At 41.2% G+C, this 14,575-nt stretch overlaps 1 protein-coding gene across 1 annotated transcript in view; it reads left to right on the top strand.

Annotated features, from left to right (window-relative positions):
• The first annotated feature begins 1,311 nt into the window (after window positions 1–1,311).
• PRSS48 (protease, serine 48) overlaps window positions 1,312–14,575 on the top strand; it is a 32,651-nt gene continuing 19,387 nt past the window's right edge. Inside the window, 7 exon segments of the mRNA XM_015568043.1 lie at window positions 1,312–1,544; window positions 3,656–3,921; window positions 4,612–4,775; window positions 10,314–10,478; window positions 10,481–10,499; window positions 10,502–10,572; window positions 10,575–10,640. Coding sequence (XP_015423529.1) covers window positions 1,330–1,544; window positions 3,656–3,921; window positions 4,612–4,775; window positions 10,314–10,478; window positions 10,481–10,499; window positions 10,502–10,572; window positions 10,575–10,640 — 966 coding nt within the window. The 5' untranslated portion in view covers window positions 1,312–1,329.

Raw genomic sequence — 14,575 nt, 5'->3', positions numbered from 1 at the left:
GGGTCCTTCCTGCTGCTGCACTTCTAAAATCTGGTCCTTTCAGTGCCTCGCTCTGGGTGAAGACCAAAGGAGAGGAAGCGGTGAAGCAGAGGAGCCCATCTAGGAGAAGCTGATCCTGCCCCTTCCTCTGGCTGCTCCCCAGCTGGGCTCTGCCTGGAAGCCTGAGTCCAGGAAGCAGGGAGTGCTGATTCTGAGGACAGAGACATGGGCCCTGCTGGCAGTGTCTTCCTGCTGTTCCTTGTGCTGGGTGAGCTTCAGGTGGGCTGGGAAGGAGAGAAGGAGAGGTTTTTTTGGCTCAAGAAGTTATGGTGTAGAATAAGATGACACGTCACCCAATGGGATCTTACTTATAATAGTGTGCCCTGAGAAAGTCCTGAGAGGATACTATATGCCAGGCATCTTTCTAAGTATCTTAGATATAGTAGTAAACAAAACAGAGATCCCTGCCCTCATGGGGCTTATAAACAATGCACATATGGAATATGTAAATTACATAGCACTTTAGAAAGTAATAAATGCTATGAGAGGAAGGGGCATCAGGAGTACAGGGACTTGGAGGCATGTTGTAATTTTAAATAGGGGAGTCAAGGAAGGTTTCATTAAGAGGGACTCATTTGAACAAAGATTTGAAGGAGATGAGTGATTTAGCTAAGAGGATCTAGGAAAAGAACATTTTAAGACTAGGGAATGTAAATGCTGGAAGTGTAAATGCTGTTCAGTGATTTCAGCATAAGCCTGTTCATTTATTTTTTTGGCCCACAGTGATTTAAAAGCAGGGTAGACTGAGAGTAGCCAAAAGATAACAGGTAACAAAAAAGAAAGATGTACAAATACTGAAAAATGCCAATTTAGTTAAACAGGACAAAAGAAAACAGCTTATAAACCTCAAAAACATCTGAAAGCATCACTGTATGTACAACCTAACATCTTAATATTCCTGATGACAGCCTTGAATCACCAAGTAAAAATTAAATTATGTCCCACGTATGCTGCTAAAGAAGGAAGGTAGGTGTGTAAAAATTATCAGGATTTCCCACTAATGGGTAAACATTCATAAAATTTTTGCCTTTATCACCAACATGAGGAATTTAGTATGTGGAAAGGCTCTGTTCAGTGAATTTTAGATACTGTGTTATCATATATTAATGATACGGTGTGTGCCTGTCTTAGGGTCTTGGCCATGCTCTTCTTCCAAAAACAATGATCTGCAGTCAGGTGAGTGGTCTCCATTTGGGCCCCAAATTGCTGGGTTTGGAACTGGATTAGGATGGCATATGGAACCTACGGAGGATACAGGTTCTAGGGGTGGATTTGGAAGATGATGAGAAAATGGGGACAATGGGACACCCAGACCACATTTCCTTCTCTCCCCTTTCTCTAGTGTGTGGACGACCTGTATACTCAGGCCGTATTGTGGGTGGCCAGGATGCTGTTGAGGGGCACTGGCCTTGGCAGGTCAGCCTGCACTATGGCCAGACTCACATCTGTGGAGGTTCCCTCATCAGTGACAGATGGATACTGACAGCAGCACACTGCCTACAAAAGTGAGTTCTAGGCTAATGGCTAGCACAGATAGAGTCTCAGTGAATAGTTGAATTATTTCTTGAATGAAGCAATAGACAAATGAAAGTGGCAAGATGAGTAAGAAGAAGGAAACCCTAGGTACTTTGGACTAGGGACAGGACAAAGAGGTAGTAAAAGAAATAATGAAAATAGACACTGTATTAGAAGCTTCTTTTTGGTTGTTAATCCTCATCTGAGGATATTTTTCCATTGATTTTTAGAGTGAATGGAAGAAAGGGGGATAGACACAGAGAGAGAAACATCGATATGAGAGAGATACATTGATTGGTTGTACCCCAGTCGGGCCGGAAGAGAGCCAGCAACTGAGGCATAGGGCATGTGCCCTTGACCAGAATCACCCTTAGATAGGACATCTAAACATGAGAAGTTGGAACAGAGTGTGGAACAAATGGCATTTTGGAAGATAAGTTGTGAGTTGACCTACCTGAAAGAACCTAACCATAGGGTAGGATTTTCACATTAGAACAGCAGTTCTCAACCTGTGGGTCACGACCCCTTTGGGGGTCGAACGACCCTTTCACAGGGGCTGCCTAAGACCACTGGAAAACACATATGTAATTACATATTGTTTTTGTGATTAATCACTATGCTTTAATTATGTTCAATTTGTAACAATGAAATTGGGGGTCACGAGAACATGAGGAACTGTATTAAAGGGTCGCAGCATTAAGAAGGCTGAGAACCACTGCTCTAAGCTTTGTGGTAACTTGTTATTTGACAATAGATAACTAATATATACAGAAATTAAAACAACATGACTTTTCAACAACACTGTAGGGTCAAAGAAAATAAAGAAATAACTTTAAAATACTGAGAGAAAATTATTTCCAATCTAGAATTCTACCCATATGCAAACCATCAATCAAGTGTGGGACAGAAATAAGACATTTTCAAATATACAAAACAGCAAAAATATTACCTCTCATGCACATTTTATCATGAAGCCAAAGGAAAAAATTGCTTCACCAAAATAAAGGGGGTAGAGGAGAGACAGGAAAACATGGGATCCAGAGAAAAGATGATACAACATAGAAGAGAATCCCAGGAAAATGATAAGGAAAAGTACCAAGATTGGAGCAAGAGGGCAGAGGGCAAAAAAAAAAAAGGAGACGGAGGAGGAGGAGAAAGTATTGATATTAACATACTGAGAAATATACATTTCAGGCAGAGAGTTTGGGGAATGAATGATGAATTAATGATAGGTAATTAGAAAACTAAGAAGACACAGAAGACAGACTACATTATTAACTCTAGGACAAGCGCAAAAAATTTATAAGAAATGTATTCACAGGATCCAATATGGTCCAGTAGTGAATAATGTTTACAAAGTCACAAAAATATACACATTAAATATGGATCTAAAACAAAATCATAATACTTGGTTAGGAAGATGGTGAAAAGAAAGTGGGAGGTTGGCAGTGATTGTTGGCTCAATCCTCACCTTTCACAACAGAAATACAGTATTCTATTAAAAAAATTAATAGCAATCAATAGGGTTTCTTGAAAATACAAAGGAAAATATCTAAGAGTTGAAAGTGATTGTCTTTGGGTAAGGGTTAATTGTGGGCAGTAGGGCAGAGAACTTTTGTATTTATTTAGTACATCTTTATCAAATTATTTGACATTTCAAATTATATATATATACATATATTTATAAATATATATAACAGGTGATAATACTTTGCTTTTAATTGTTATTAGAAATAAAGGTCTAGTACTCAGAAATAAAAACTGGCAATAAAAAAGGCCAATGACTATTAAGCATTGGCTGAAACTATGGAGAATGGGAGACGTGAACAACAGAACCAGGACAAAATGCTGGCCATGAGCATATAAGAGGAGACCACAGAAACATTAGACAACAACAAAAAAGAGCAATCAGGGAGGGAGGGAGGAAGAAAAGCAGACAAACCAACTCTAGTCAAGCTGGAAGCAGGCTGGTTAATTCCGAGTCTGTTACCCTTCTTTCTTATGGAGTGTTACTGCTTGCTACACCTAGGCCGCTTGTTCTAACCCAGCTGTAACACATATGCATGCCTCACTTTTATTTTCCTCTTTCTCTTCCCTTTAGGACCTGGATTCCTTTCATATATTCTGTGTGGCTGGGATCGATTAAAATAGACTATTCAAATAACGGTGTGAAACATCATGTGTTCAAAATAATTCTCCCTCCCCAATACCAAAATACAACTGCAGACATTGCTTTATTGAAACTGGCCTCTAGAGTCACCTTCACTTCTTTTATCCTGCCCATCTGCCTGCCCAATAACACAAAGCAGTTGACAATTCCTGGCTCTTGCTGGGTGACTGGATGGGGACAAGTTAAGGAAAATGAAGGTGAGCATGGGTAGAGAAAGGGGTTGTTTTATATGTCACCCTCTTATACCCATTCTAGAACACTGAGATTCTAGATACATTTTTACCAAGGTAAATATTTTTCAACAAAACCAGGTCAACCAATTCATATTATTTATAAGTCTTCAAATAAAATGTAATTTTTGACATTTTTATCTCTAATTACTCACATCCTGCCTAGAATATGCAAGAGCAGATACTAAAACACATAATTACCTCTCTGAAACAGGTTAAAAAAAACTTGATTTAAAGTTCGGAGAGAGTGTAGGGTTTTTTTAATTTGTTTTTAAAGTGTAGTGTCAACTATTTCCCAGAATGGGGTAATGACAAATTAGGAAATGATCTGGGAGCAGAAAAGTGGGAAAGGTAAAAGTTTTAGAATATTCACATCCTTCCTTAATCAAAATGTATCTGAATTTCTCTTTATTTGGAATGTCAAGAATACCCCACATTGGCACATTAGATAAACCTCAAACAAACAGAAATAATTTGGAATTATCTGTTGTTTTAGATTAAGTGTTCCAAAAAATTCTTCCACTAGCAAATATGATTAGAAAGTGATTATATTCTGCTTTTGGATTCCCATTCAGAAATTTTGTACATCATGACTGAATACTGCCCCTGCACCTTTTCAAATTGCTTTTCCTTTAATTCCTGTCTATCTCTCTACAGGTAATTACACTCCCACCCTCCAGGAAGCAGAAATACCCATCATTGACCGCCAAACTTGTGACTATCTCTACAACCCACTCATCGTCATAGTACCAGAATTAGAGGCACTCATCAAGGAAGACATGATTTGTGCTGGTGATATTCATAAAAAGGATAGCTGCAAGGTTAGGGTTTACTCTTGAAATTTTTTGTATAAAGTCTCTTTTTTTCTTAATTTATCTTTATTGTTGAAAGTATTACAGATATCCCTGTCCCTTATTGTCCCAATCTAGCCCACTCTCATCCCCTGCCCCAGCCTTCACCACACTATTGTCTGTGTCCATGGGTTATGCCTATAAGTTCTTTGGTTAATTTCTTCCCACCCACCCCTACCTTCCTTCTGAAATTCAGTCTGTTCCTTATTTATGTGTCTCTGGATCTATTTTGTTCACCAGTTTATTTTGTTCACTAGACTCCACATATGAGTAAGATCATGTGATACTTGTCTTTCTCTTACAGGCTTATTTTGCTTACCGTAATACTTCCCAGGTCTTAATGTGGATGTAGGTATTTCTATCTGTAAACAATAGTGGGTAAGGACTCAAGAGATAAGAGTTCTGACAATAATTCTTGTGTTAGTCTGGACAAATGACCTAACCTTTATCTAGGAATTTAATCTCTTCAACTGTTCATTTAGAGCATCTCTAACCACTGGTCACTGGGTTTTTACAAACTTGTCAATTTTTCTAAATATATTAAGAGGTTGATACAGAATTGCCAACTTTTTTATTTTTTCAAGTAATAATATTTCATTCTACATTTGAAAGATGCTATTCCTTTGTCTCCTGATCATATTGTCTGATGAAAAATTAGCCATCAGTTGTGTTTTCCTCTACTGAGTGTGACATGTTTTGCTCTGGTTGCTTTCAATTTTCCCTCATATTTGATTGTCAGAAGTTTGATTGTGATGTGCTATGTATGGTTTTTGTTGTATTTATCCTGTTTGGCATTTGTTGAGTTTTGTTTTTCTTTTAATCTTGTTTTTATTTTTTTATCAAAACTTGAAAAGTTTTCATTGATGATTTCTTCCAACATTATTTTACTTCATTTCTCTTTTTTCCTCTTCTGATTAAAACCACAAATTTATGAATTTCACCTTTTTATATTTTCACACAGGTCCCTGAACCTGTTCATTTTATTTTTCTCTTTTTCAGTTCTTTACATACTTTTAAATTAATCCGTATTCAAGATCATTGTCTCTTTCCCCTGTCACCTATATTTTCCTGTTAAGTTCATCTAGTGAAATTTTTCAAATATTTTATTTTTCAGTTCTGAAATGACCATTTAACCTCCTCTCCCCCCTTATATGCACAGGTGAGCACACACACACACACACACACACACTACACTTTTCTATATCTCTACCAAGATTTTCTATCCGTATATTCATTATGCAAATTAAACAATGAGACATGGCTTCACATTCACTCGGATGGCTACAATCAAGATAGATAATGATGCCCTTGCCGGTTTGGCTCAGTGGATAGAGCGTAGGCCTGCGAACTGAAAGGTCCCAGGTTTGATTCCGGGCAAGGGCCCATGCCCGGATTGGGGGCTCGACCCCCAGGGGGGGACTGGCAGGAGGCAGCCGATCCATGATTCTCTCTCATCATGGATGTTTCTATCTCTCTCTCCCTCATCCTTCCCCTCTGAAATCAATAAAATATTTTAAAAAAAAAAAAAAAGAAATGTTAGACCTGCCGAAACTGGTTTGGCTCAGTGGATAGAGCGTAGGCCTGCGAACTGAAAGGTCCCAGGTGTGATTCCGGGCAAGGGCCCATGCCCGGATTGGGGGCTCGACCCCCAGGGGGGGACTGGCAGGAGGCAGCCGATCCATGATTCTCTCTCATCATGGATGTTTCTATCTCTCTCTCCCTCATCCTTCCCCTCTGAAATCAATAAAATATTTTAAAAAAAAAAAAAAAGAAATGTTAGACCTGCCGAAACTGGTTTGGCTCAGTGGATAGAGCGTAGGCCTGCGAACTGAAAGGTCCCAGGTGTGATTCCGGGCAAGGGCCCATGCCCGGATTGGGGGCTCGACCCCCAGGGGGGGACTGGCAGGAGGCAGCCGATCCATGATTCTCTCTCATCATGGATGTTTCTATCTCTCTCTCCCTCATCCTTCCCCTCTGAAATCAATAAAATATTTTAAAAAAAAAAAAAAAGAAATGTTAGACCTGCCGAAACTGGTTTGGCTCAGTGGATAGAGCGTAGGCCTGCGAACTGAAAGGTCCCAGGTGTGATTCCGGGCAAGGGCCCATGCCCGGATTGGGGGCTCGACCCCCAGGGGGGGACTGGCAGGAGGCAGCCGATCCATGATTCTCTCTCATCATGGATGTTTCTATCTCTCTCTCCCTCATCCTTCCCCTCTGAAATCAATAAAATATTTTAAAAAAAAAAAAAAAGAAATGTTAGACCTGCCGAAACTGGTTTGGCTCAGTGGATAGAGCGTAGGCCTGCGAACTGAAAGGTCCCAGGTGTGATTCCGGGCAAGGGCCCATGCCCGGATTGGGGGCTCGACCCCCAGGGGGGGACTGGCAGGAGGCAGCCGATCCATGATTCTCTCTCATCATGGATGTTTCTATCTCTCTCTCCCTCATCCTTCCCCTCTGAAATCAATAAAATATTTTAAAAAAAAAAAAAAAGAAATGTTAGACCTGCCGAAACTGGTTTGGCTCAGTGGATAGAGCGTAGGCCTGCGAACTGAAAGGTCCCAGGTGTGATTCCGGGCAAGGGCCCATGCCCGGATTGGGGGCTCGACCCCCAGGGGGGGACTGGCAGGAGGCAGCCGATCCATGATTCTCTCTCATCATGGATGTTTCTATCTCTCTCTCCCTCATCCTTCCCCTCTGAAATCAATAAAATATTTTAAAAAAAAAAAAAAAGAAATGTTAGACCTGCCGAAACTGGTTTGGCTCAGTGGATAGAGCGTAGGCCTGCGAACTGAAAGGTCCCAGGTGTGATTCCGGGCAAGGGCCCATGCCCGGATTGGGGGCTCGACCCCCAGGGGGGGACTGGCAGGAGGCAGCCGATCCATGATTCTCTCTCATCATGGATGTTTCTATCTCTCTCTCCCTCATCCTTCCCCTCTGAAATCAATAAAATATTTTAAAAAAAAAAAAAAAGAAATGTTAGACCTGCCGAAACTGGTTTGGCTCAGTGGATAGAGCGTAGGCCTGCGAACTGAAAGGTCCCAGGTGTGATTCCGGGCAAGGGCCCATGCCCGGATTGGGGGCTCGACCCCCAGGGGGGGACTGGCAGGAGGCAGCCGATCCATGATTCTCTCTCATCATGGATGTTTCTATCTCTCTCTCCCTCATCCTTCCCCTCTGAAATCAATAAAATATTTTAAAAAAAAAAAAAAAGAAATGTTAGACCTGCCGAAACTGGTTTGGCTCAGTGGATAGAGCGTAGGCCTGCGAACTGAAAGGTCCCAGGTGTGATTCCGGGCAAGGGCCCATGCCCGGATTGGGGGCTCGACCCCCAGGGGGGGACTGGCAGGAGGCAGCCGATCCATGATTCTCTCTCATCATGGATGTTTCTATCTCTCTCTCCCTCATCCTTCCCCTCTGAAATCAATAAAATATTTTAAAAAAAAAAAAAAAGAAATGTTAGACCTGCCGAAACTGGTTTGGCTCAGTGGATAGAGCGTAGGCCTGCGAACTGAAAGGTCCCAGGTGTGATTCCGGGCAAGGGCCCATGCCCGGATTGGGGGCTCGACCCCCAGGGGGGGACTGGCAGGAGGCAGCCGATCCATGATTCTCTCTCATCATGGATGTTTCTATCTCTCTCTCCCTCATCCTTCCCCTCTGAAATCAATAAAATATTTTAAAAAAAAAAAAAAAGAAATGTTAGACCTGCCGAAACTGGTTTGGCTCAGTGGATAGAGCGTAGGCCTGCGAACTGAAAGGTCCCAGGTGTGATTCCGGGCAAGGGCCCATGCCCGGATTGGGGGCTCGACCCCCAGGGGGGGACTGGCAGGAGGCAGCCGATCCATGATTCTCTCTCATCATGGATGTTTCTATCTCTCTCTCCCTCATCCTTCCCCTCTGAAATCAATAAAATATTTTAAAAAAAAAAAAAAAGAAATGTTAGACCTGCCGAAACTGGTTTGGCTCAGTGGATAGAGCGTAGGCCTGCGAACTGAAAGGTCCCAGGTGTGATTCCGGGCAAGGGCCCATGCCCGGATTGGGGGCTCGACCCCCAGGGGGGGACTGGCAGGAGGCAGCCGATCCATGATTCTCTCTCATCATGGATGTTTCTATCTCTCTCTCCCTCATCCTTCCCCTCTGAAATCAATAAAATATTTTAAAAAAAAAAAAAAAGAAATGTTAGACCTGCCGAAACTGGTTTGGCTCAGTGGATAGAGCGTAGGCCTGCGAACTGAAAGGTCCCAGGTGTGATTCCGGGCAAGGGCCCATGCCCGGATTGGGGGCTCGACCCCCAGGGGGGGACTGGCAGGAGGCAGCCGATCCATGATTCTCTCTCATCATGGATGTTTCTATCTCTCTCTCCCTCATCCTTCCCCTCTGAAATCAATAAAATATATATATATATTTTAAAAAAGATAGATAATGACAGGAGTTGATTAAGAATCTGGAAAAATTGGACCTCCATACACCTAGTGGGAATGTAAAATGGTTCAACTGTTTTGGAAAGTTGTCTAGTAGTTCCTCAAAAGGTTAAATATAGAGTTACCACATGACCTAGGAATTCCACTCCTAGGTATACACACAAGAGAAATAAAAACATGTCTATATAAAAACTTATAAATAAATGTTCATAATAGCATTATTCATAATAGCCAAAAAGTGAAACAACTCAAATGTCTACCAACTGATGACTAGATAAACAAAATGTGGTATATCCATATAATGGGATATTATTCAGCCATTAAAAGGAATGAAGTACCAATATATGCTACAACATAGATGAACCTTAAAAAGAATATGCCTAATGAAAGAAACCAGACACAAAAGCTCACATATTATATTATTCCATTTACACAAAATGTCCAGAATGTGCAAATCCATAAGGCAAAAAGTAGATTACTGGTGTTGGTCTAGGGCTGGGAGGAGTGGGAGGAAAAGAGGATGACTGCTGATGGGTATGGGGTTTCTTCTGGAGGTGATGAAAATATTCTAAAATGTGCCACGGTGATGGTTGAGCAACATTGTAAATATACTAAAAACCACTGACTTGTATACTTTAAGTGGGTGAATTGCATGGTTGTGAATTATAACAATAAGGCTGTTACCAAAAGGAGAAGCAAGATTAAAGACATATTACCAACTATTTACTTATCACTATCGTTTTGTAAAAGAAAGGATTGACACTAAAAAAGGCCATAAGAACCTAAGAACCTAAGGACATAATAAGGGCAGTACAGTAAATTAAATAACTTTAGTGAAAAAACTCATCACATGAATTTCTCTTTCTTACCACAAATGAATATTTTAGCTAAGATCTCTGCCAATTTCAAATTCTATAATTCTAGGATTTCTGTGATCTCCCGCCTAATGCTGTGGGACGTCCAGCGCCCTCTAGAATTCTGTAGCTCCACAGCCTCCACTGCCCCATTCTAAGGAACTCTCTACCTCTTCTGGCCACATTCCTATTCATGGTCTTTTTCATTATGCTCATGACCTTTATCTCTTCCTTAGGGTGATTCTGGAGGGCCTCTGTCATGTCATATTGATGGTGTATGGACCCTGATAGGGCTGGTAAGCTGGGGATTAGGATGCGGTAAATCTCTTCCTGGAGTCTACACCAATGTGATCTACTATCAAAAATGGATTAAAGCCACTATCTCAAGAGCTGAGGTTTGGGGGCCAACAATCTGGATTTATCTTATTGTTCCCTATTTTGCTGTTCTCTTTGGCTCTCCTGGTACCCTACTGTGCCTTTGGGCCTAACATCTTACCAGGAGAGTACACAGTAAAGCTAAAGCCACTGACCAAGTACAGGGCTAGGAAGAGAAAGCATGGAGAGTAAGTCTCAGTACAGAGAATGCACAGAACACTCACTGGGAACTCTGGATAACTTCATTAAAATGATTAGAAATAATTCTGTTTTTGAAGTTCTTGATTCTGAAGTATGGTTTAGTGGTTCGAATATGAACAGCTGAGAAATAAGGTTGCCACTTCTGTGCATGGCATTCTTTGTCCCTGGCTATGCATCTTGCAAGGCAAGAAGGATGCCTTCTATGAATAAGTATTTATGGAAACAAATTAAATGGCTACTGGAGAAACAGGCAAGAAAAAAAAGTATCTGTGAAGGCAAACGGGAAGGTCCTCAAGGAAGTAAATTACGGTTTTACAGTGGAGCCTTGACTTACGAGTTTAATTAGTTCCGTGACGGAGCTCGTAACTCAAATTACTTATATGTCAAATCATTAAAGTGAACGAGTGAGACACGTGATGCTGGGCTGATGTTGTGGTGTTCACTGTGACGTTCGCTGCGCCAACTAGCGGTGGGGTATCTGAAGCTGGCTCATAACCCGAATTTTAGCTCGCAACTCAAAGCAAAAAATCGGCCGAGAGATGGCTCATATCTCGAAAAACTTGTTAGTCAGGACACTCGTAAGTCAAGGCCCCACTGTACTTCCTGCCCATGGGCTGCATTATGGGCTTCTTAGTAGGTCTAACATTTCTTTTTTTTTTTTTTAATATATTTTATTGATTTTTTACAGAGAGGAAGGGAGAGAGATAGAGAGTTAGAAACATCGACGAGAGAGGAACATCGATCAGCTGCCTCCTGCACAACCCCTACTGGGGATGTGCTCACAACCCAGGTACATGCCCTTGACCGGAGTCGAACCTGGGACCTTCCAGTCCGTAAGCCGACGCTCTATCCACTGAGCCAAACCAGTTTCGGCAGGTCTAACATTTCTTATCTCCTCTACTGTCCTATGTTTCCCCTCTGCAGCAAGGGGTCTAGTAAGAAATACATTTATGTGGTTCAGCTCTGGAATTTTTAGAAATTTTTACTCTTTGAAATACCAATGTAACAGACTGCCAAAAATGGATTAACGCCATGATTATAAGAGCTGAAGTCTTGGGTTTCAATAATCTGGACTGATCCAGGTTAATATCAATTGTATAGTAAAGTAGTTTAAATGTTTATAAGAAAAGTATTACATTCCTTACTTAACCAGCATGCTTCTTTTGTTAAACAATCACATGACTTATACTATGCCCTTCTCTGCCGAGGCTTCCAGGAGCTCAGAGCTAAGTTTTAAACTTAAGCTCCGTCATCATTTTTATCCTAGATTATCTGGTATAATTCCATGCGTACCCCTTTTTATTTAAATCATCCATTTCTCATTTGAATGAACTTAAGTTTTATCACATCTGTATAAGTTAACTTTCAAAAATAATTTTTGGGATAAATAAATACATTTAATAAGAAGTGAGGGTAGGTTTGGAAACATAAAATCCTTCCTAACCCTTACCCTCACCTCTCATGTGGTCTGCTGCAATAGCCTCCTAACTGGAAGTCACACCTCCTTTCCCTCACTTATACCTATGCTTAACTCCATTTATTCTTCACAGTATTCAGACTAATGTTTTTTTAAAAAAGGTATGTTTTTATACTTTTCTCCCCCTTTCCCCTGCTTAAAGCACTTGAATTGCATCCATGGCACTGCTCCTTAACAAGACCCACCAAACCATGTAGCATTTGATCCCAGACTGCCTCTTCAGCCTCATTCAGCATCGTTCCATCCTGTTCTATACGCTTTCACTTTCTCAATTACTCCAAGATCCTTCTCAGCACTGGGCGTTTTTTAAAAAATATATTTTTATTGATTTCAGAGAGGAAGGGGAGGGAAAGCGCTAGAAACATCAATGATGAGAGAGAATCATTGACAGGCTGCCTCCTGCATGCCCCCTACTGGGGATCCAGCCCACAACCTGGGCATATGCCCTTGATCAGAATCAAACCTGGGACCCTTCAGTCTGCAGGCCGATGCTCTGTCCACTGAGTCAAAGCAGCCAGGGCAGCGCTGGACTTTTGTATCTGCTCTTCTCTCTTTCCTGCTGCCTTTGCCTACTTAATTCTTACTGTGCCTTCAGATCTCAGTTCACCCTTCACTTCCTCAAGGAAGCTGTCCCAGCTCTCTTGACCAGAACAAATCCCCCTAATATATATTCTCATGGCATTATAGAGTCTTCCTTCATAGGACTCAACATAGCTTTAATTTAACATTTGTTTGTATAATCTTTTACTTAATGTTTGTCTGTCTTACCAAAATCTGTGTATGGTCCATGAGAGAAAGAAATTGGTTTTTGCCAATCACTATATCCCAGTCTTAATAAATATTTGCTAAATGAATGAATGAATTAATGAATAACACTCAAACCTCTTTGTCTCCCCAACTGAGAACCTGGGGGTTTTATTTACTGGAGGTGGCCCAGAACCTGGCACAGTGTCTTACACAGTAGGTTTTCAAATATTAGTTAAATGAAAAAAATGAATGTTTCAACCTGTTCTCTCCAACCATAACAAGTATGAGAAAAGAGTACACAAAGCAAGTAAATGGAAAGGTTTCTCAGAAGCAAGAATTGATGCTAAGCAAGCTCTAGAACAGTGATGGTGAACCTTTTGAGCTCGGCGTGTCAGCATTTTGAAAAACCCTAACTTAACTCTGGTGCCGTGTCACATACAGAAATCTTTTGATATTTGCAACCATAGTAAAACAAAGATTTATATTTTTGATATTTATTTTATATATTTAAATAGCATTTAACAAAGATAAGTCAACCAAAAAATGAGTTCGCGTGTCACCTCTGACATCACTGCTCTAGAATGACATAGGGGGCAAAGCAAAATGGCAAAGAGAGAAAAGAACAAGAGAAACAAAGGAGGGGTGAGGAGAGAGGACAGACTAAAATGAAGATCCAGAGACCAACAAATGTTTGAGTCAGGAGGACACAACAATAGGACATAAAGAAGGTCAAGAAAGCCAAATATTTCTGCTTATCATTCCCTTAGACTGTAGGAAGCAAATGTTCCACAGCATGGCAGGTAGCAAAATTTTTCTCATGAACCTAGAGTTGAAATTCAAAAATTCTCAAGGGACGAGCCCATTTAAGTGGGGAGAAGGGGATATTGAAAGAAGAGGACCATGTGACATCACTGTCCTGGCTACTACTGGTTGGATGTATCAGAATGAGCATCTGACTTAACAGCTGCTCAGAGGGTGGTGAGGCAGTTAGCCAACAACAGATGTACTCAATACTTGACAGCCCAACAGATCCCTTCTCTCAGGAAGTCTGAAGATCAGCATGCCTTCAACAGTATTAACTGCCCACAATGATCCAGGCACCATTCCAGGCACTAAGGATACTGCAAGTACACAAAAAACATCAAGCTTGCCTTCAAGGAGTTTACATTCCAGTAGGGGAGGAACAATATAACCAAATGCAAAGTGTTTATTATAATGTCACATACAGGAAAATCTGATAAAGAAAAATAAAACAGAAGAAGCAAATAGAGAGTATCAGGGTGGGAGATCCCACTTTAGATTAAGTGGGTCAAAGAAGTTTCTCCAAGGAGGTGACATTTCAAAGAGGCCTGCATGAAAGAGGGAAGCAAAAACAAACACACACCCTGGGGAAGAACACTCCAGATAGGGAGAACAGCAAGTACAAAGGTTCTGAGGTGGAAGTATGCTTAGTGTGAAAAGGAAGAACAGAGAAGTCAATGTTGGAACATTGTGAGCACAGGGGGAGAGGGATAGGAACTGAGACCAGAGAGGGAGCCAAGCCCCTCAAAGAAGGAACTAGCAGGTGATGCAGAGCCTGGTAGGCCTCAGTAAGAACTCTGAATTTCATTCTTATGAGAAGGCACTGGAAGGATGAGAGCAGAGGAATGATGAAAGAATAGAATAGAAAATCCATACCATGCTCTTGGGATTATGCAG

The sequence above is a fragment of the Myotis davidii genome, unplaced genomic scaffold (assembly GCF_000327345.1).
Source record: "Myotis davidii unplaced genomic scaffold, ASM32734v1 scaffold323, whole genome shotgun sequence".
NCBI classification, from domain to species: domain Eukaryota; kingdom Metazoa; phylum Chordata; class Mammalia; order Chiroptera; family Vespertilionidae; genus Myotis; species Myotis davidii.
This window is presented reverse-complemented; position numbering and strand designations above follow the sequence as displayed.